We start from the raw sequence: 21,709 nt of genomic DNA, 5'->3' as shown, positions 1-21,709 counted from the left end.
GTCGTCCAGATCAGACTCATGCTGACAGCTCTCAGCTGAAGCTTTGCAGGGGTTGGAAAGGACTAGAAGGAGAGGAAGGGATGGTAGAAAAGCAGGAAGATGAGAGGGACAAGAGAAACAACAAAACAACAACTGAAAGACAAATCTATGGCAGTTGTAACCATAAACTTACCTATTTTATAGAAAATTGTGGTCACTTTATTGATAATGGTAAACAACATGTGAAAAAATAACAGTAGCAGCTATAGTTGATAGAAAATAGACATGATAGTATAGTATGATAATGAAATAGAGAGAACTATTATTTGTTACTATAACAGTAAAGTAGCATGGCTCTTAGATTTAAATGAACTGTTGTAGTATTTATTATACAAGTAAGAATGATGTTAAAAGATGCCACCTTGTTCTCCTCAGATAAGGCTGATTGGTCTGGTCTGTTCTCAGACTGCTCACAAACATTTCAGATTGGTGCTTTGCAGTAAGACAGATACTGAATGTGGCCAATCAATCTGCTTTGCAAGGTTAGGCAGAGCTCATTAATACGAATATGCATTAATGTAGTCTGACATTTTTTTAAGTCTGTGGTGTCAGATGTTTTATATTTTGCGCTCTCTTAACACAAGTCTTTTTGACCAATCCTGAGCTCACCGATGTCACTTCCCCCATTCAGACCAATCAAAATGAAGAAGGGGCAGGATTAGCTAGACAAGTTATGTCAACAGCAATGGCAGAGAAGAAACTGAATCATTCCAAGGGAAAAGTTTCTACAGGTCTACAGTTGCTGCAAATGTCAGGACAGGATTCCTTTACATTGTTTTCATGTTACCATGGTTTATATTTTCAGGAAAATCTAAAAATATTAATCTATTTGCAAATGGCTAAGAGGTACTGAGGTAAACAGAGGTCAACTTTTGTAACATAGAAGCAATAAATGCAAGTGAGAAACTGAGGTTGTGAGCCACACCAGAGCTAAAAATGCCAGCTATGGACACAGCCCTTTAATTTCAGAAGTTTTCCTGAGAACTTAGTGAGATCTCAATGATGTTTTTTAGTAAAAATAAACAAATTTAAACTGTTTTCTCATGATTTTAGAAACTGTTTTATTATCAGTGTAAACCCAGAACTGTTATCAAATGAAAACAACTAGAAATAAAAAATAATAATGATGAATCTGACCGATTTCATCAGGGTTCTTGTGTCATTTGATGCTATTCATGCTGTAATGGGTAAATGGAGTAAACCTTAATGTATGGATGAGTATCTCCACTGGATATTTGCAGGAAATGTTAAATGAAAGTTATCTCTGGGTTTGTTCAGAGATAACAGGAAAAAAAAATTCTTCTGCTCAATTTAACCCCTATTCAGGTCGTTTTCCATATTCCCCATTTTTTTTCTAGCAAAAATTGGATCAAATGAATCTTTTAAAGACTTAAGAAATCCAAAAAATCAAATTATATGAAAAGTAAAACTTCTCCTTGGTCAACCTAACAAAGTTATCACAATGTGTATATCAGTCTCAGGTAGATGCTGATTTCTTCAGAGGATCACAAGCTGAGAAGTGTAATGGGACAGTTGTTAACTCTTGCGACAGGGCTTTAAAAAAAACTCTAAAACTTGTCATCTAGTGGACAGCCTACACGTGACAGGTTTATATTTTGAAAGAAGAAGGGCAAACGTGTTGACTAAGCTGTCTGGTCAGTGGTCTAATTTTTTCTCTGCTCAAATTTCAGGTGATCCATGAGTGACTTCTCCTATCTGTCATCAGCTTATTGACACTGATTGATGCCTTCGAGTCGTGACTTTGACAGCGCTTCTACATTTACAAACAGAACGTCTATAAAAGTGGTTTAAACAGGGTTGTGATGGATTTTCATGCAGTAAAATTAACTGAAGGAGTGTTTGTTTTTTCTTTGCATTTAAGGAACTAAATATCTGACTGTAGAAAATGTGTCATTGTTAGAGTGTGAGGATGTTTTAACAGTTTCTTTATCACGAAGCAAAGTGCAGTTAAAGGTGTAAATAATGTTCTGTGTGTATGTGACCGGACTGTAACTGTGCTGTGGAGGTTTATGCGAATGTGTATTTGTGTCAATAAATGTTTGATTTAAATACTCTAGAAATAAAAGACTAAAATCATTGATCGGATGAAGTGTGAGCTAAGAGTTTTACAAATAGCTGCATATAAAAATAACTGAAATAATAGAGCTATTTAAAAATAAATATGGAGGCAAAAAACACATTTTTCATCAGACTTTTTAGAATTTAAACAAATCCAACAGTTGGCTGTTTATTTGAGATTTAATGTTATAAATTAATTAGCTGTTTTTTTGTTTTTTGTTTTTTTTTTTGTTAATTGCAGTTGAAACGCAGTTCAGCCGTGAGAGCGGGAAATCTACTCAATACAGCTGACATGCAGGCAACATGCAAAGTTGTGCAATTTCCTATGCAGTTTAATCTAATTATCACTCAGTTATGTCTTGAAGTATATCATTATTTGCAAAACTGAGAATACTCCCGTCATCTGCAGTTGTTGGAAAATATCTCTATAGACACAGTTTCTCGCCATCTTCGTCAGACCAGAAGTGCTATAATTTGTCAGTACAAAAAATTTACAGTTTTTGATTTTTTTTTTAAATGAAACTTTTTTCATTAAGTCTGGCAGTTACAGTCATGAAATAACCAGATTTCAAACACTACATGCAAGGCAACATTTCATAAATAAAACAGAGAAAAAGGTCTGAGGTCTAACCAAGGATCAAATCGTGTTTCAACCCATTTTTGAAAACGTTATCCAAACGGTGGTTCGCTTTTCTTCATTAGTTTTGGCTAAAGTTAGCTATGTTAGCTACATAATTAACCATCCAACATTAACTTTAGTAAATGTAGCTAAAGCTCACTGAGCTACATCGATCAGTTACCTAGCTTATGTAGCTGCTTTGTGAGCTTAGCTTCAGCTATGTTAGCCTCATAGCTACTTTAAATACATTGCTACGTTATGTAACTAGCTCATGCAGCTAATTGAGCTATGTAAGCTACATTGGCTGTGTTTAAAGACGTTTTCATGGGGGACAGACTTTTTCCTGTAAGCAGACTGTTTAGTTGGCTTTGTTAAACATTTTGTAATCAGGTTTTGTTGTTCAGATTTTTAACTTTTAGCTTCATCCTAACCTTTATCCTAACCTTCAGCCAAACCCTAAACGTTTGATCTGATTTTATTTTGAAAGTTTTAGTGTGCATTTCTGATCTGACAGAGATGGCGTCTCACATTGACCATCTGCAAGAAGGACCATCAGAGATGTATGATCTGCAGCAAGACCCCTCGCTTTTATTTTGAAAGGAAATAAGGAACATTTTCAACGCAAAGCCAATGAGAGCAGGAAGACACTTTTAGGTGTGTTTTAAAAGGACAAAATAAATTCTCATAAGGGCAGTTTGAAAATATTTAACGTGTTAATTTCTGACATTTACAACATCAAGAGCAACCTCTAAACACTGAAGGCCCTGATATGAATGAGTGGAGAATTAACATTTAGCTTTAGGCCTAAACAGAACTAGTTATGATTAAGAGTTCATTTTTATTTTAATAATTTATTTTTTATGTTTTAATGAAACTAGGAGTTCAAGTCAGAACAAAGGGCGCTCTATCTTGTTGCAAGGAGCTTGTGGTGTAAATATTTTGGGCCAAAAATTGGAAATCTAGGAAAAAATAGTCTAAAAAAACTTTCTCACCTTGATTGATAATCAGGGTGTGCTAGCTTTAACACTGAGGCTGTTTTGTGTGAACTTAGCAAAGACTGATAGTTGTTTTCATCTTAAATCTTTTCCAGATTCCATATTTCCATGAGACTTGTTTCCACCTCTGCCATGTTGTGTTAAGCATTAAAGAAAAACCACCATGGTGACGTGTGACCTGTTTCAATAAAACATGCTTTATTGACACAAGGTAAAAATATCTCTAGTTGTCTTTTTTTTAACATTAATCAGCAGCAATTTTAAAAACTCACATGAACCAGTTAAACTCGAGTCACAACGTTAATACTTTTCTTACATACAGTAAAAAAAAGTTAAATCATTATTTAAAGACAGGTTACGCTTTTCACATGTTGAAGTTAAAATCTTAAAACTGTAAATACTCACGCAGGCACAATCACGCTGAAACACGCACACACCCTCACACATACAGAGATGCACACACTCATGTCTGCTTCAAGTTTCCCCTCTGAAACTGAATAAACGGGCCGATGAGCCTTTTACATTTAACTCCAACATCTGCAACTAATTTAAAACAGTACTGATTGGATCATAAGTGCGCTTTCAAATAAAAGAACAGGCAACTTAAAGGGAAATTCCAGCATTTTTAATTCCACGTATCTTTCAATAATTTGCAGTCAAAATGAAGACAGGGATCGATGGGCAGATTGCTTCAGTATGCAGCCAAAGGACAGGCTGTCATGGAGTCAACAAGATATTACAGGGCATATGTGTTTGACAAAATATGCTGCTTTTTATCTGATCTCAGAAGTCAAAAACTCTGAGATGCTGGTAGGACACTTCGTCTTAAACACTTTTTGAACTTGGAGACTCAGAGGAAGATCAACTAGTAACTGGAGCACGGTCAACTAAGATAGAACACAACAAAAATCCTAAAAAGATAGCCTTTTTCTACTGTCAGGGTCCAATAATTTTTTTAATCAAAAGAGGGATAATGAAATTAATCTCACAAGATTCTGTGATCAATAATTATCACCAGATATTTGTTATGTAGAGCATGATGTTGCTGCTTAATTATGTATGTCCAGTAAGGATGTACAGTGTATTTGAATATAAAAGCACTTCTTACATATTTTCCACTGTGTTAAGAGAAAGAGCTGTGATTAGTTGTGTGAGCTGGGAGGAAATAACTGGTATCAGCTGGCTAACAGCTGATCACAGCTGGGCGTATGAACACCATGTCCTGCGTGAACTAATGCTAAGCTTAATTATGAGTAATTTACAACATATCTGCAGTACATTCGCTTCAAAAACCGACTAGTAAATTAAGACAATCTTATGATTTCTGTAGGGAAATTATTGATCAAATCAACTAGAATAAAGGGGCTAAGATTATGTTTTTACATCCTCCTATGATGCTTAGGATATCAATAAAGATATCAATTATCCAATATCATATGGGAAGAATTGCATAAATAATTACTTTTCAAACAAAAGAAGATGTTAGAAAGCATTTTGTACCCATAGGGATCATGAAATAAGAACCTCAGCTGTTACAGATGTTTTTAAAGAGTTTGGGGGCTAACTCATTGTCCCATTTGCTTAAAAAAATACCTTTAATACTTCAAATGTCATTTTTTTTTGTAGTGGTCTATTCTGTAGAGATGCAAAAAGGCTTTCATTTCAACTGATATTGTATTGGAGGGGAAAAAACTTTTTGTGAACTTATTCCTGCAGCTGGCTGAAGTCGTTAACTGGAGCAATTAAAAACAATACCAAGACTCTAAAACATGTTTTTAGAAAAAAAGAAATTAAGGGACTGGAAATTTCCCTTTAAGTTGCTGTGGACGCTCAGGCCTCCCCCCTTCACGTTAAGTGTACATATGACAAATGGCTCTGTTGTTGCAGATTCAACGAAAAACTCAAAAGTTCAAAATAAAATTAATCAAAATAACATGAAAATCAAAATAAAACCAGGTTTGCTGTATGTACAAAAATAATATGAACATTTTGCATGAGTAGGTATGTGCGTGTGAAATAAAAGAACAGTGAAGAGCTAATTCAATCATATGTCAAACAAATCTCTGTAAAGAAATGTCAGTATGCAGTTATGAGGTTGATTTATAAAAATAAGGTTATGATGTATTGTGACTGAACTGGATAAAAGACAGCATAAAAGGGTTAAAACACATAAGAAATAGAATCCAGTATTACGGAGCTTAGTGATTAGAGTGTATATGTTTTCTCTTAGATTAGAATCAACATCCAATCAAATATGACTTCTTATGATTACTGTTCCAGTTTCTTTTTAATCTAAAAGACGGTTTCTGTTGTGTTTCTGGAGTCTGATTCCATCCAGACACATTTTTGTTCAAAGCTTTGTGAAGATCAAAAATATTCATTATGTAGTTAAATGCGTCACAAAATGTTACAGGAATTATTAATCCAAAAATAAAGTCTCTAGTGTTAATGATTGTCATTTACTACTCACACATTCAGCCATTTAAGGCCAAAGAAAACTAAATGAAGGGCAGTATTCACTGTCTCTCTGTGTTAGAGCTTCTGTTACAAATGCTACATGATACTGACGTGAAAATTACTGATGTGGTTCATTTGTAAAATGGCATTGAATAACTGTTCACACAATCTAGGCTTACAGCACACTCACATAGGTCACTGCTGTCGCATTATGACAACAACACACTAGCTGCACTGCAAAAGAAATCTACAGAGGTCATTGAATCTCATATCCCCAGTTACACCAGCTTCCTGTTACTTTCTTTCTACTGCTGAAGTCCAGACCCTCCCCACATGACTTTTTTACCTTCTTATGTGATAAACAGTTAGAATATGAGACTTAATGACAGGCATTTTTTGCAGTGTGGTCCTTGTAGTTGGAAGCAGCGTGGAGCCGTTGGCCCACCAGCCTCCGTGGCCCCGTGACAACAGCTGCTGGTGATCGTATTCATCCTACTGTCCCGCCTCTGTTAACTTGAAGTCCTCTGCTGCTGGAGAATATCATAGATGTCGTCTACTTTACTCAGTCTCTCAAAGAAGGGGATAAGATCGAGGAGCTCAGTGTCTGACATGTCGTCAAACCAGGACGCAACAGGAACCTGGAGATTTAAAGAAGGAAGATGAGACAAGATTTAAGGACTAGGCTGAAATTTTAAATGTTTGAATGAACAAAAAACGTTTGCTTTTATACACATAAGAGAAAGGCTCTGCACCCATACTAAACATGAACTATATGTCTCAGTTCAGTCTCAGCTTTCAGTTTAAGACAATAAGTTTCAGTTGGGTGCCCTCAGAATTCCATCTCTGCTTTTTGCAGATGATGTGGTTCTGCTGGCTTCTTCAGCCGAGGACCTCAAGCAGGTACTTGAATGGTTTGTGGCTGAGTGTGAAGTGGTCGGGATGAGGGTCAGCACCTCCAAGGCCATTGGCTTCAACCGGAAAATGGGGGATTGCTTCCTCCGGGTGGGAAGGGTGTCTTTTGCCCAAGTGAAGGAGTTCAAGTATCTCAAGGTCTTGTTCATGGATGAGGGTAGAATGGACCGGGATTGGTGCAGCATTGGCAGTACTGCAGACATTGTGCTGGACCATTGTGGTGAAGAGGGAGCTGAGCTGCAAGGGCAAAACTCTCAGTTCAGCAGTTGATCTTCATTCCAGCACTCACCTATGGTCATGAACTCTGGGTCATGACCAAAAGAATGAGATCGCCAGTTCAAGCGGTTGAAATGAGATTCCTCAGCAGGGTGTCTGGGCTCAGCCTTAGAGAGGGTGAGGAGCTCGGCCACCCCAAAGGATCTCAAAGTAGAGCTGCTGCTCCTTTGCCTCGAAAGGAGCCAGCTGAGGTGGTTTGGGCATCCGATCAGGATGTATCCTAGTCGCCTCATTCTTGCGGGAAATGGTACTAAGTGGGCTGTTTGGGAGCTGAAAGCTAGGCTTTTCTTACCTGGCTGACCCAGATTATCCAGATCTCTCAAAAGAGCTGTAAGTCTCATCACACTGAGATAGGTTGGCTGGACATAAATAAAGCCAGGATAATCCAGGATTATCACATGGTATCTGAATACCTAAATCTAATATTGATCCCTGTTGAATATGTTGTCTATCTACAGTACATACTGCATTGTCTGGATGGAAGATGTAGGAGGCCGGCGAGTTGTCGATGATGATGACTTTGTTGAGGTCCCGTCCTAAACGGCTCAGGTCTTTTACGTAGTTCCCTTTGTGGAAAACACATGACTCCCTGAAGAGACGGCTTCGGAAAGCCCCCCATTTGTCCAACAGGTCTGATACAGGATCTGCATACTGTAGGAGCATGAAAACACAAGAACATGATTTAAGAGGCTGTTGTATCTATAGATATACAGTGCATTCAGAGAGTATTCAGACCCCCTTCACTTTTTTCAATTTTGTTATTTGCAGCCTGATGCTACAGTCAAAAAAATCATTTTAATCTACATTATAGATAGAATGTAAAGTCTTACTAATGAGGAGAGTTTACATATAGTTAAGATGAGTATAACTCCATGCTGTTCAGCCGTTTTTAAAAATTGTCCAGTCAGCAGATTGAGCATTCTCATGGTCATTTCAAACAAGCTCCAACCTAAGCGACTCAAGAATATTAGTAGCCCTTCTCTACTGATGTAGCTAAGAGTAGGAGTGTGCATTTTAAAGTCACTGGCAAGGGGTGCAGATAGCCTCGCAGAAATGTTGGGCCCATATATGGAAGCTAGTCTCCCAAGCAGATGGTGCATGTTCAAATCCGTCTAATATCACATTACAAGCAGGCACCACTGGAAACAATAGGCTAAAAAACTTACATCTTTTAAGATGAGATAAAAGTTGCACCAAGACTTTTAACGTTCATAAGATAATGAATACTGTATGTGTATATTTGAAAATAATGGGCCATCCTTACCTATTCCTAAAAACAGTCAAAATTTGGCAGACTATTTGGTTTATGTCACTGCTGACTGCTTTCTCAAATAGATTATTTTTTTGGTATTTTAAGCCACAAATTTCTCTTTTAAAAGAGGACAAACTTAGAAACTTAGGATGATCCCAATACCTGTGGAGAGGGTTAAAGTTTCTCTTTCCAGAGCTATAACTTAATCATGCATGTTGATGTATATTAGTCCGTAAATACTATGGCACTTTACAGGCTGATAAAGAGGATCATGTTTAAAAGTAAGCCTTTTACACATAAATATTACGACCTACACAGGGCGAGAAGCTGCGTCAAATTTCACCGCTCAGTTTGAGCATGAAGAGACATGCATGTCAACTATAGAGTCTTAACTGCAACATTGAAGCTCAGGCACATCAAAACCATCAGTATTTGTTTTCGGACGATGGTCATGACATATACTCTTAATACCATCACGTGCTGTCAACAAACCTAGCAGCTAAAACGTCATTAATCGAGACAGAGTGAGTCACCGATTTATAATCAGCCAAATGCTTCACAAAGCTAAGTCAAGGCTGAGGTTAACACAGTTTGAAGTAAATGTTAGGGGTTAAAATGCCTGTGCAATCGACTGACACACGTCATAAATAAATCTGTATTTGTGTAAGTGCATGTGAAAGGTCGCCCATAAATCAAACAACACTGGGCTTCCAGTAATTTAAAGCATATAGTGTTTCAAAACAGCAACAGGTGTCTCTTTCCACATCTAGTTTGTTTGGGTTTATCTGTAAATTGTCTGCAATGAGGAGCTGAAATTTAAAACAGACAGAGAGAAGAAGTCTCACCTTTGATAAACTCGCAGTGAACAAAACACACTCGAACATTTCCCCCATCCTCTTGAGGAACTCGTCAACATGGGGTCTCTTTAACACGTACACCTGTGAGGAGACAAAGCAAAGCAGAGACTGAAATGCACAGATCCTTAAACAGATACTGAAAGTGCAGGGTTGTAGGTTTAGAAGTGCGGTTATGGAGAACGTGATGAAAAACAACAAACTGCTGAGGTCGTAATTTACATAAATAAAGGCTAAATTAGTCCTTTATCTAACTTGTATGCCCACACAGCCAAAAGTTCAGTCTAAGAAAGTGTATTTGTCTAATTTCTAGTCCAAAATTATATTTTTATGGGGTGCAGATGTCTACAGGTTAGGTCACACCCATTACACGGATGATGATCTTGCAACCAGGTAGCTCTGTCCACTGTCCTTTCCTATCTAAATAAAGGCAAAAAGTGAAAAAATTCATTTGAAAAAAGAAAATTTGGATTTTTACCAATATTTTAAAATAATATCAATTCGACTAGTCCAGAAAAAAATCCCATTTCAACATATAAATAGCAAAATTAGAGCCTAAATTGCTTGTAGTAAGTGAAAAAAAAAATCACTACATAGGGCCATTTTTTCTTGTTTTGAGAAAGTTAATTCTCACCTGGTGGACCCAAAAGTGAGTTGAGAAGCCTTTTTAGTGGCCAAAAATCCTATCATGTGCTTTTATTTTGAAGGATTTGTCTCTATCTCTTTATTCCACCACATCTTTTGTTCCACTTCGAGTTCAAACTGCCCCATTTTTCATTTAGAAAAGTTTGGTTATGATAGAAAAAGTATGAAATTCAGGTCTCGAATAGTCCTTAAGGAGATGGTGGTGGGTCCTCCTGACACTCCCAGCTGAGAACCACTAAAATAACCCATTTAGACAGCCAGTCTCCTGTCAATACACTCCAGTAATTAGCAGATAATTTGACCGTTGACTAGCGATGCAGCGATGCCTTATTGTGCTTTATTTCTTGACATTAAATGCTTATCTGGACTTGTTAACTAACTGTGGCTTAAACTGAATGCAATGTGATATTTTCAACCAGAAATAAGATAATTACATATGCTAATGTTTGAGTTTTTGCAGATTAAACAAAAAAAAAAGGAATTAAAACCTACAGTATCAGTACAGTATTAGTAAGTCATTAGAGATATTATGATTTTTGTAAGCGGTGTGACTCAAACTGAGTTGACCTTTCACTCCTACCCCTTTTTTTGAGTGTAATCATCTGTTTTTCAGCTTTTCCTTGTAAAAAAAATATGACATCCAGTGCTTTTATTTTGAATGTGGAGAAATGGAAATGGGCCGCTCTGTACTGATAGGCCTTTGACTCAAAGTTTTGACTAGCATAACATTTCAAGCATAACTATCAACAAACTAACAAGCTCTGTTAACTGATGAAAGTGTGAGGAAATCAAGAAAATCTAACTTTTTGACATTCCTGATACCTTGTCATCTCCCTCTTTCCTTGTTCTACGTCTTTGAGCCATGAAGAGAAAAAATAGAAATGGGGCAATGGGAGAGAAATTCTGTGCTTCATCATGTTGCATCATTTGCAAGCTGTCAGGATACTACAGTCTTTATTTTTAAGGCTTTATAAATTAAAACATAAAATAAGTTTAAAGTATTTGTGATTTGTGTTCAAGGAAATGACAACTGCAGACACAGCCTCTCACAACTGCATCTGTGCAGAACTCATTTATGCTTAGAGCAGCTTCATATTTTGAGAATTTTGATGCTTTGCATGCAGTTCAAAGACGTTATTTTTGAAGATATCTCCTTTAAACTTAATATATTTGCATATTGGGTTCAGTTAAGGGACGCAGTGGTCAGAGCTGTTTTGCAGCCAGTGACAGACAGGTGTAGAGAGAGCTCTCAAAGTGGTACGTAATCAGTCACGCTGCACACTTCTTGCTTTGCTTTCAACAACATCAAGCTGGCTTTGGCCTGCGTTCTCTCACACAGAGGTAAACATTTAGGCTTGGCTGCAGACGCCAAGAAAACAATCTGATGTATGATCAGTATATAGCTTGAAAACTTCAGATTTAGGGACTCTGAGTGATTCTGTGTTCCTCTACAGAGAGAAAAGGAGAGACAAAGCTGCAATATTTAACTCAAGAACACTTGAGGTAAACTCCCCACTGACTTTCTACTTCCACTGGGACGCTGGCAGCCCTGTTTCTGAACCAAGTCATCCCGAATAGGCTTTCCCCACTTTAACAAGCCTATCCTGGATTACTTGAAACAGACCCAGGCCCTTTGAACAACAAAGCTCCTCAGTCTTCCAGGAGGCCTGGCACAACAGTTAGTATTTAACTCCTGCAGGGAGAAGTCACTGCCATTTCAGAGCGCCAATGAGCAGTGCATAATATGCGCCACGGAGCGAGATTGATGGCCTGTGATTTCTGAGAAGCCTGCCAGGGTTTTCTCATTTCGTCAGGCCATGGAAATAGACACCTGCTGCTTGGAGCCATCAGAGTAGGCCACAGCTCTGTCAGGACGCTAGAGCGCTATTTTCAATGCAAACTGACGTCTCCAAGCAGGATATTTTAATTTTACCTCCTTATTTTTAATTTGTTTCAGCCTTTGAAGGTTTTGCAGAGCAAAGACTTTGATTTGTGACTTATAAATCTGTTCATAAGCCTTCCTTAGGTTTTATAAAAATTTTGAAGTCTTTTGGTGCTTTATGTGCTGATGTTTCTGCAATACTATGGAAGAAAAATAAAAAATTAGTGCTCCAAATGCCGTTTAATCACATGGGTTTCCTACCTGGTGTACTGTTCCATCGATTTCCACTGGAATGATAAAATCAGCGTTGTTCACTGGCTGTTGAAAACAAAAAAGAGGAAGAGTTAAACACAGGAAAAGGGGATTTCTCACACCATAATGCATAATCATTGGGATGAAAGTGAGAGCAGAAAATGTGAAGAGAAGATGTGCCAAACAGACACGAAGACGCCATCTCTCACATCACTGTAAATAATACCACTCCTGTCACTCTCATCACTGAAATACAGGCAGTCAGGCTGTACAGAAAGTGACAGGGTTATAAAAGTATCTTGTATCTTTAGGCAGAACTCACACCTGAAATACGCCCCTCACTGCTTTAGGTGTAAGACATAACACCATGGCCTGGATATGTACAGTATGAGGTAATGTAAGTCACACAGAAAGAGTTTAGCAGCCATCGTAAACACTGAATGTGAGCATGAACTGTATTATTTCTTATTAATATAGCATTCTGGTTTATGTTCTGCCCTGCATTTGAAAATTCTAGCATCAAAACAATACAAATGGGAATGAACTAATTATCTATTCGCTTCTTTCAAATTTCTCCCTTTGCAAAAATGTGTGGAATCTAAAGCAGCCTGCTGGAGTCAGAGAATTCTGCTTAGTTCAAATGCAAATCAGGTATTCACAGCTGTTTCGTTCTGGTTTGATCTGCCAGCTCATGCTCCCACTGCCTTCTCTGCCACTCGCCACCACAGCCTTAATCTCCTCGTGCACAGTTAATAGATAGTGTCCATGTGAGCTTGTCTGCTTTGTTAAAACCCTGTTCTGTCTTTACTTAGGCTCACTATTTTCAAAACAACACTTGGCTAAATTTACCATCCTGATCAAATTACCCTGTTCCTGCAAATGACATTTTAGCACCTCTTGAAAATTTCTGTGATTGAATAAATCTAATTCTTGATATTAAGTTGTTAAATGAGTTTCCCTGTCACACAAAAAGTAGAGACACACCAATTGTGACAGTTAGGACCAATGGTTTGCCTCCCGCTGCCCCAACAAAAAAAATTCTTTGAATCACCAGTTGGCCCTACTAGATCAGTGGTTCACAGCAGGTTGATTGGGATCCACTTTTGGGTTGTGAATGTGTGTCTGTGATGTATGGAAGCCCTAATTAAGGTGTGCCCTGAGGGCCAAATCTGGCCTGTGATACAGTTATACCGGCCCGCAAGATCTCAAAAGATTTTTATTATAACTGGAAAAGGGTCTGCCAATTCCCTGTAAAAAAAAATGTAAACTTAACCTCTGACTGTTATTCCCATTTTTTGACCTTTTAGACTCACAATTTAAAATTTAACTCTTATTTTGACCATTTTAACTCATGGTGCTGAATTTAATCTTATATCTTAAACTTTATAACATGATTGTGACTTGATATTTAATATATTTGCCCTATAAAAACATTCTTTTGTTTATTGACATTTTGAACTAATAAATTTGACTTCTCAGATTTGGGGCTTTAAACTATCATTTTTGACTTTTATAAATCTCATTCATAGTCAGTGCTAAGTTCTTTTCCCATCATTTATTCATAGAGAAAATGAAGTTGATAGTTCATGGTTAAATGTTGACCCTGGTAGGCTCTCAGGTTAGACCTAAACTCAGAATCCAGCCCCTGTTGTGACTGAGTTCTACATCCCTGCCCTCACAGATCGTTTCCACTCAGTGGTCTGGTTCAGTTTGAATGACAGCCATGAATTTGTCGTTTTGTTGTTTCTCTTGTCCCTCTTTCTGCATCGCCCTCTTCTCTCTCCCAGCATTTTTTTTTTATCGCATCTTATGGTCAGTCCTGGTCAGTCAAGTTTCAGTACACATTGGTTAAGCCACTCCAGCATCTACCTGCAGCCATAGTGATGTAAAATAAGTTCACCACTGCTCCTTAATGTCTCACAGACAGCTCAGTGGACAAGTCAATAGCCATCTTAACCTTGTGATATCAAACATTTGACTTTTTACTGCTCACTTGTTTTTCTTTAACCCATAACAAGTGCATTTTCTGTGGTTAAATTCATGTCATAATCTTCGATCTACTTGAAGTTCTAAATGTTCTTCCAAAATAAAAGCAGGTTTGTAACCAAACGGGAAGTCAGATTTACTTTATGACTGCATGAAAATCCAAAGAGAAACAAAAACAGTTTGAAATGCAAAATATTGGAATTTAAAAATGTGGAGATTATTCACAGTCATGTATAGGAATTCAGAGATCGGCAGGAAGTGGGAGATAGCCATTAGTACTAGAGAGTTAGTACTTTACAACTCTAAATGGACCTTTAAGCCGCAATTATCATAAGAAAACCTCTACATACATCAAAAACGATCACTACACTTAACAAAGAAGTGATTTTTTCCAGAGTTTAACAGATTTACCTGGCATGCAGCAGATCAATATCACAAATACTCAGTCCTGCAAACCTCCTAGTGTCATATAGCCAGATACAGGGAGACAGGAGACTTGAGGTGTCTAGTACTGAGCTAAGAGGCTAGCTGAGCCCCTTTCACATTAATAAATCCTAATTTTGTCTCAAACATAATTTTAATTAAAACAGCAATGTACTACTAACAGAATAAACCTTGTGCAGTAAGAGACCGAGTAAAGATGAGCTGTTCACAACTGAGCCTGTTCTACCACATGGCTCCTTAATGTTAAGTACTGAAGCTAGCTCCCCTTTGAGTGCCAGTTTCTTTTCCTCTATCATTCTGTAAATTCACATTTAAAAAGCTGAACTGTTACCCTATGAAGAGCTGTTAGGGAGCCAAACAACCAGCTCTACTGAGCTGAGCTGAGCCAAATGATCTGGATCTCTTAAAGAGATAGATTTCTTGTCACAACAAGCAACAGTGTATGGACATGGGCTGAAGAAACATGGGTTTAATTTAATAAACCATGACAAAACTGCACTGAAACAAACTGGACTGCTTTGTGAAAATGGACTGCACTTGAGCCTTGTCCAGGCTTTAGATGGAGGTTTTTTTAATTCCTGCTGGCTGCCATTTCTCTGAGGTATTTAAACAAATTACTTCCCTGAATATTTCACTATTTTGCTTTAGCTTAAGAACTAATTATGTGTGTATTTTTGCACCTTAAACACTTGGCATCGTCATAAAAATGGCTCAAAACATGGGCCTGTTGGTAGCATTTTTCAATCGGGGCTTAAGACTTATAAGCCCCCCCTTTCTCCGCCTATGGTCATCACTAAGTGAAATAAAATCTGCCCCTGTATATAAATCTATGGGCTCCTGTACACTTTGTGTCAATTTCTTTTTCAGATACACATTGAAGACCTATCGAATACAGCTCTGGGACCCACTTTTGTGCCCCAACCCACTGGTTGAGAACCACTGGTATGAAGTTTTCCATAACATTAACATGTGGATCATTTTCTAAGTTTTTAATTTCATATCTGTAAAGGATTATACGAAAGAAATGAGGTCAAGCAGCTCCACCTTTCTCTCTTACTTTTTCCGAAACGTTCCTCACTTTATTTTTAGTTTCTCGGTCACAGTAATAATGCGTTTTATTATTCACATAGTGTTAAACATGGAGTTCACAGAGGCTGACCCTGTTTACACATAGCGAGTGGCGATATCCAGTGACATCCTTTAGGACAGTCTGTGACCTGAGAAGGACTGAAACACCACATGGCATTCATTACATAATTTGTCGTGTAAATGAGCCTCCACTGTTGGCATTGATTACTTTGTTCACTGAATGCTGCCTTAAAAGGTAAACTGATCTAAAGGACAAGACTTATCTGCAGGACTACTGCAAACTAAAAGTGTTACCTAAAAGAGATTGATTTATAAAGCTTTTTGATATTAATTGTACAGGGTTGATTCTTAAAGATGTGTAGCATGTGAAAGAATACATTTATTTTAAAAACTGTCAAATTTCTGTGCATTTATAGCACATTTAATTTAACTGCCAAGCGTTCTTGCCCTTTTGCATTTTACCTTTAAATCTTTAAATTCAGGTTTGAGTCTTTTTTCAGACCTGACGTTGAATAGTGGGGTACAGGTGGGTTCTTCATCGTGAAACTGGAGCAGCTGTAAAATGAATGGTTAATGCTTATGCGGCACGTGGACTTGGTCATTTAAGATAAAAATAAGACATCTGCCTCCTAAAAATATACAAAATGATGAGGTGCAAATCCTTTAGCTATTTTTGCCTACTTTGGCTTGGCAAGTGGGTTGTTTTCTTTGACAGCCAGACTTGATGACAGTGCCAGGCTATTTTTGAATACTTGCAAATTCAAGAAATTAATAGCCAAATTAAACAAGTAATCAGTAAGAGGAAACTATCATGGACTGGAGTTTTTAGACTGATGTATAAATATGTACAAATGGTAGTGAGATTAAAATGTTGTCAGTCCATTTAAACAGGTGAAAGCGTAATAGCTACTACCTTGCTCTACTTTAAATCTATTCAGTTAGTTTTTAAGTGAATCTCAGCCACTAAATGAAAACTTTCAAACACAAAACAAACCTGAATGAGCTCCTGAAGAGACTGCAGGCTTATTTCTCTTATTTGAACATGACATTAGTTAACCTCAGCTCACTCAAACCAGCTGCAATCAGACTTTTAACATCAGCATCATCGTATCATAACAATACTTTAAACTATTTTGTAACTCTATTTCATGGCAGAGAAGGAATGGATGTTTCTTTAATGATTTGCTTTCTGTAATAAAATAAATAATATGTGCTCAGATTTAAGCTGCCATTTTAAACAGAATATCAACCCATCAGTCAGCTTACCCCCTGACCTCCTTTTTCTTTAATACTGCCATACTCTGCAAACTTCTTTATGACCACTTTCAGACTCATGATTATCATAAGTCTGAGCAGCAGTAATACAACTACTGACATTAGCCAACTGTGCATTATGTTCAGTGTGTATTCAGGAGCCATAAAAGCAGCAGAGAGTAACAGAATTGGCCGACTTAACAGAAATGTCAGTGACTCTGTCAAATGAGCTAAGTCACCTCAAAGGCGCTCACCAAAAACAGACTAACAACAGTGGTGAAGCCCGGGCTAAAAGAGGTCGAATCTAGATGCACTTAAAGCTCAGAAGCTAGCAAGTTTTCTTTGGGGTTTCTTTTTCGTTTAGTTTTTCATTAAAATGTCAAAATATGCTAATCAGAACTGTATTTAATAGAAAAAGCGTTTGTTGCAGATGAGACATTGCTATTGTATGTGCTATGTTTATTCTGACATTACAAACTTTCCTTGCATGAAATGTGCACTACAAAGCTGTCTGCCTTCTTTGCCTGTCTTTCACCCTACAATAAAAGGCTAAATCAACATCGTTGAATAGCACACCCTACTGTACAACAGGAGATGACGCTGGTTGAACATGACATTACAAATCACAGCAGGGAATTGGTGGGTTGGAGTATGAATTTAGCACTGGCAGCCAGTAAGTAACATGCTCTTCTGCTGTCCAGGCTGGAACAGGACAGATCTTGTGACGTCAAATACGAAAGGTCAATACGCAGCTATGAAGCACAAGTTTTCTCAGATTTTACACGTTAAAGTAACACATATCATATTCAAACATAAATACTTTTTAACCAGCAATGTTTGTACAAATGTTGTACAATTTTCTGTGTAATAACTGATGCAACCGTGAGCGGTACATGTTTATACCGTTCAATTTGAAATTAATTATCCTTTTATTATCCACTGTCAGTATTATGCTCATGTCCTTTGCTCTTTTTATCCATTAACTGCCATTGTCTTTTACTCCAGATGTTGTTTTAAGCAAATTGGACCAACAAAAAACTCTAATCATGGTCTAATCACAACTTTAGGCATGATTGTGTATTTGAAGAACAGTTATTTTTGGGTGATGAGGCTTTTGTGAGAAAGGTTGATACCATTATTAAACCCTTTCTCTTAGCAGACTCATCAACAGTCTATCTGAGTGTACTTACTTAAGAATGATTATATGTTCTATCTTGTTTGTCAAAGGTTATAAAAAGATTTAATTAAAAATACAGAGGTGATTATTTCCTGTATTATTTCCTACTCATCAGCAATAACTTCCTTGAATCTTGGCTGGCAATCCAACAGTGATTACAAAATGCCGGGAAGTCTCTGCGCCTGGCCAAGAAATAACTAGTGGGTAATTTCCTTTGCTAAATTTATATAAAGGTCAACAAACCTATTCTCTGTGAATCAGGGATGTTAGTTTATTACATTAATACACTCAAGAAAACTTTATAAAAGTGTTCACGCTCCTACAATTTATAACAAATATGAGTATGTTACACAGAAGCTAGTTTTCCTCTGAAACATACTTCTGTCTGAGTTGTTACAATAAACTATGACTGAAAATCCTTCAAACCCCATAAAGGTACAACATTGCATAGCCTTTGGCATGTTCATGTGACACCAGTGAGCAGAAGGAAAATGGAATGAAAAGGTTCAACACGCTAGATCAGTGGTTCTCAACTGGTGGGTCAGGACCCAAAAGTGGGTCATGGATGGGGTGGGTCATGTCTTTTAGTTTTAGTCACATTTTAGTCATTTCTACCCTTTTAGTTTTAGTCTAGTTTTAGTCCATAAGAAGGCCCCACGTTTTAGTCTTTACTTTTAGTCCAAGCATGAATTCTCTTGTCTAAATATGGTACCAAGTCATGTTAGTGTGGTCTATGCACTCTGCCAAACCTGGGGTCCCTGCTTTCTACAGCTGAGAGGCAGAATAGTTACAGCTGCACTGTTTTTTTGATAGATTTACCAACAGTGGACTAAGATCATGGATTTTGAATGTCTGATGAAAACTACATTACATTTTAGTCTAGTTTTATTCATCTTGACTAAAACTAAACGTAGTTTTTGCCAGTTTCAGTCATCACAGATCTTTTTTTGTTAGTCTAGTTTTTGTCATGGAAAAAAAAGGCTGTCAACAAAAATTTTTAGTCATAGTTTTAGTTGACAAAATTAACACTGGATTGGACATGCATCATTACCTTTAATTTCACCCTGTTTTATTCTAAGATTGGGTAAATTTAAATGGTTGATCAATATTTCAACCAATTTATCTCCTCTTTTTGCAATGAATAGCTACTTTTCCCATGATAATAAAGTAGTATCACAAGTTCTCTGGAAAATTGGCAAACATAGGCACATGATGATGGGGAAAGAGGGTAAAAATGTGTCAGTTTTGCCCCTTTTCTTTTTTATGTCATGTGTTTTAGTCCAATCATGCTCAAAACTGCAACATATTTGAATAAAGAATCATGCGTTGTTGGGTCACGATCTGTCATAAGACAGACTGGTGGGTCCTGAGGCCAGACCAGTTGAGAACCACTGTTCTAGATGAAAGGAAAATGGCTGACGATTTAATCGCTTATCTTAAATACTTTTAAGGATTCGGTTAAAAATAGTTACTTCTATAGTTAGTTCTCAACTAGTCTAGCCACTGGACCCAAAACCACCTTCTCAATGAGAAATCGAGACTCAAATTTGCAGGAATTTTCATCCACTAAAAATTACTTTATGAATAGCATTGCTGTTTGGACTTAATGGAATAAAACTCATGACTGAACAGAGAGCCAGGAGAAAACAAACATGTTTTAAGTTAGTTGTTTTGCCCCTTCTGGTGGTCTAATGTTGGGAAAAACACTGGGAAAGTGGCCTTTGGAAGCCCCTACAATTGGAAAAAAAAAAAAAAAAGATGAAAAGGCCTCTAAAAACACTGGTTCCCAACCTGGTGTCTGGGACCTCCGAGGGATGGGTGCTTAATATCTCAGTGGGGGCACAAGGCTTTGTCTCTCCGGAGGCTGCCAACATTAGATTTTGCACATATAGACTAAAAGAACAACAAAACAGTTATTATTATTTTGCCCCTTTTCACCAATTTTCTGCCACTTTTCACTTCCTAGATTGTGGCTCTTGCAAATGTATTTTTCATCAATTTGGCTCTTTAGTTAAGCAGGGCTGATTAACACTGCTCTAAGAGTTCCCACTAATGGACAAAATGGGATAAAGTACCCTCTAGGGTCCCCATCCATTGATAAATCACATAATACAATTTGTTAAATTTCAACAAGGATTTCTAAAGTTTCACTAGAAATGTATGACCATCTTTTGTCGTTGATGCCGCACTGCATACAGTCAGGGACACTTAATATTTACCCCTGCCCCTCAAACATACTGAGTCCACCACTGCATGGAAGGACATGTATGAATGTTTTTTCCCTCAGTTTCCTGTGATGACACGCAAATTTTGGCTATTTTTCAGAGATACCAAGAAATATACACAAAATCATGAAAAAACTAGCTTTGTTATCCAAAGAAAGGGAGATAAATAAGTCAAAATCCCAACACAACCAAAATTCACTTATCACTGCAAAACTATATATTACAAGAGAATGAATGAATGAATGTATGTCAGCTTGGGGCTTCTGTACATCATAGACTTCCTCAGAAGAAGTCTACTACTTTACATGTCTGCAACACACTTATGGCTCCTGACCCACCAGTTGAGACCTGGATTATAGCACAATGAGAGTACAGGCCACACACACTATCTTACCTTAAATGAACTATGCACTAGTGTTTCATCCAAATCAATGACCACACAGATTTTCCCTGCATCGTTGGATTTCATCCGTGGGAGCAGCGGTTTTGCTGGAACCTAGAGACAAGAGGAGAAATAAAGACTGAAGCTCTTTTCAAAGTTTGCCCATCATTAAAAAGCTCTTTGATTGCAGGTACATTGTAAATTTAGAAAAAGAATGTATGTAGTCTGTGTCAGCTTTAAGCTCAACATAAGAAATTACCCTCTCACATTGTCATGTATGACTTATGGCTGACTGCGTGTGTTTCTTGTCACATAAGAGTCTAAATTGTGCCGTGGTGTTTTGTTGAGGGCTTACAGGAAGCTTCAGATGCTACAGCTGCTGTGATGTTGATGGAGCATGTTAAGTATCACCACTCTGTGATTCATCCTTCAGCGAGAGCTCAAAGATCGGTGTTCCGATACTAAAACCAAGTTGGCCCGACCGAAGTGTTACTTGCTGACCAGACAGTCAGCTAGTAACACTTAAGCATGTGTCTATGAGAGAGGAGTAAGCTGCCATGTGAGGATAATGAAAGGTCTGGAGTTTGCCACAGAAAATCTGCCAAGGTGCAATTGATTCGTTGCCCCAGTTGGTAGTATGATGAAAATAAAAATAGACGTGCCTCTATTCTGGGATAATTGAAAGATTCTCCGACAGGTCTGAGAGGCAGAGGGGGAAAAAGTACAAGACAAGTGTACTCAAGTAAACATGCAGTCACGACTTAAGTGGAAGAAAATGACTGGCCTATAAATCAGTGTTAATTTAATTGACTAAAACTACAATTACAAAAGTGCCTTGGCTACCTTTTGTCCATGAAGAGGTCTAGACTAAAAGCAGCTAAAAATAGGTA

The 21,709-nt window shown here is 37.6% G+C and overlaps 2 protein-coding genes across 19 annotated transcripts in view; one reads left to right on the top strand and one right to left on the bottom strand.

Annotated features, from left to right (window-relative positions):
- Nucleotides 1-3,763, top strand: part of LOC121522712 (obscurin-like protein 1) — a 54,881-nt gene extending 51,118 nt beyond the window's left edge. For all 17 annotated transcript variants that reach the window (XM_041807316.1, XM_041807333.1, XM_041807332.1 and 14 more), the window contains one exon: nt 1,731-3,763. In XM_041807316.1, coding sequence (XP_041663250.1) covers nt 1,731-1,741 — 11 coding nt within the window. In that variant the 3' untranslated portion in view covers nt 1,742-3,763. The remainder of the gene's footprint in view (nt 1-1,730) is intronic.
- Nucleotides 3,764-3,909: 146 nt separating this feature from the next.
- Nucleotides 3,910-21,709, bottom strand: part of LOC121522714 (carboxy-terminal domain RNA polymerase II polypeptide A small phosphatase 1-like) — a 50,715-nt gene continuing 32,915 nt past the window's right edge. For both annotated transcript variants that reach the window (XM_041807335.1, XM_041807334.1), the window contains 5 exons: nt 20,832-20,933; nt 12,272-12,328; nt 9,475-9,567; nt 7,843-8,028; nt 3,910-6,827 (listed from right to left, as the gene is read on the bottom strand). In XM_041807335.1, the coding sequence (XP_041663269.1) occupies nt 6,699-6,827; nt 7,843-8,028; nt 9,475-9,567; nt 12,272-12,328; nt 20,832-20,933 (567 nt within the window). In that variant the 3' untranslated portion in view covers nt 3,910-6,698. The remainder of the gene's footprint in view (nt 6,828-7,842; nt 8,029-9,474; nt 9,568-12,271; nt 12,329-20,831; nt 20,934-21,709) is intronic.

This window comes from Cheilinus undulatus, linkage group 15, assembly GCF_018320785.1.
Source record: "Cheilinus undulatus linkage group 15, ASM1832078v1, whole genome shotgun sequence".
NCBI lineage: Eukaryota > Metazoa > Chordata > Actinopteri > Labriformes > Labridae > Cheilinus > Cheilinus undulatus.
The sequence above is the reverse complement of the archived record's forward strand: the minus strand, read 5'-3'. Positions and strand labels throughout refer to the sequence as shown.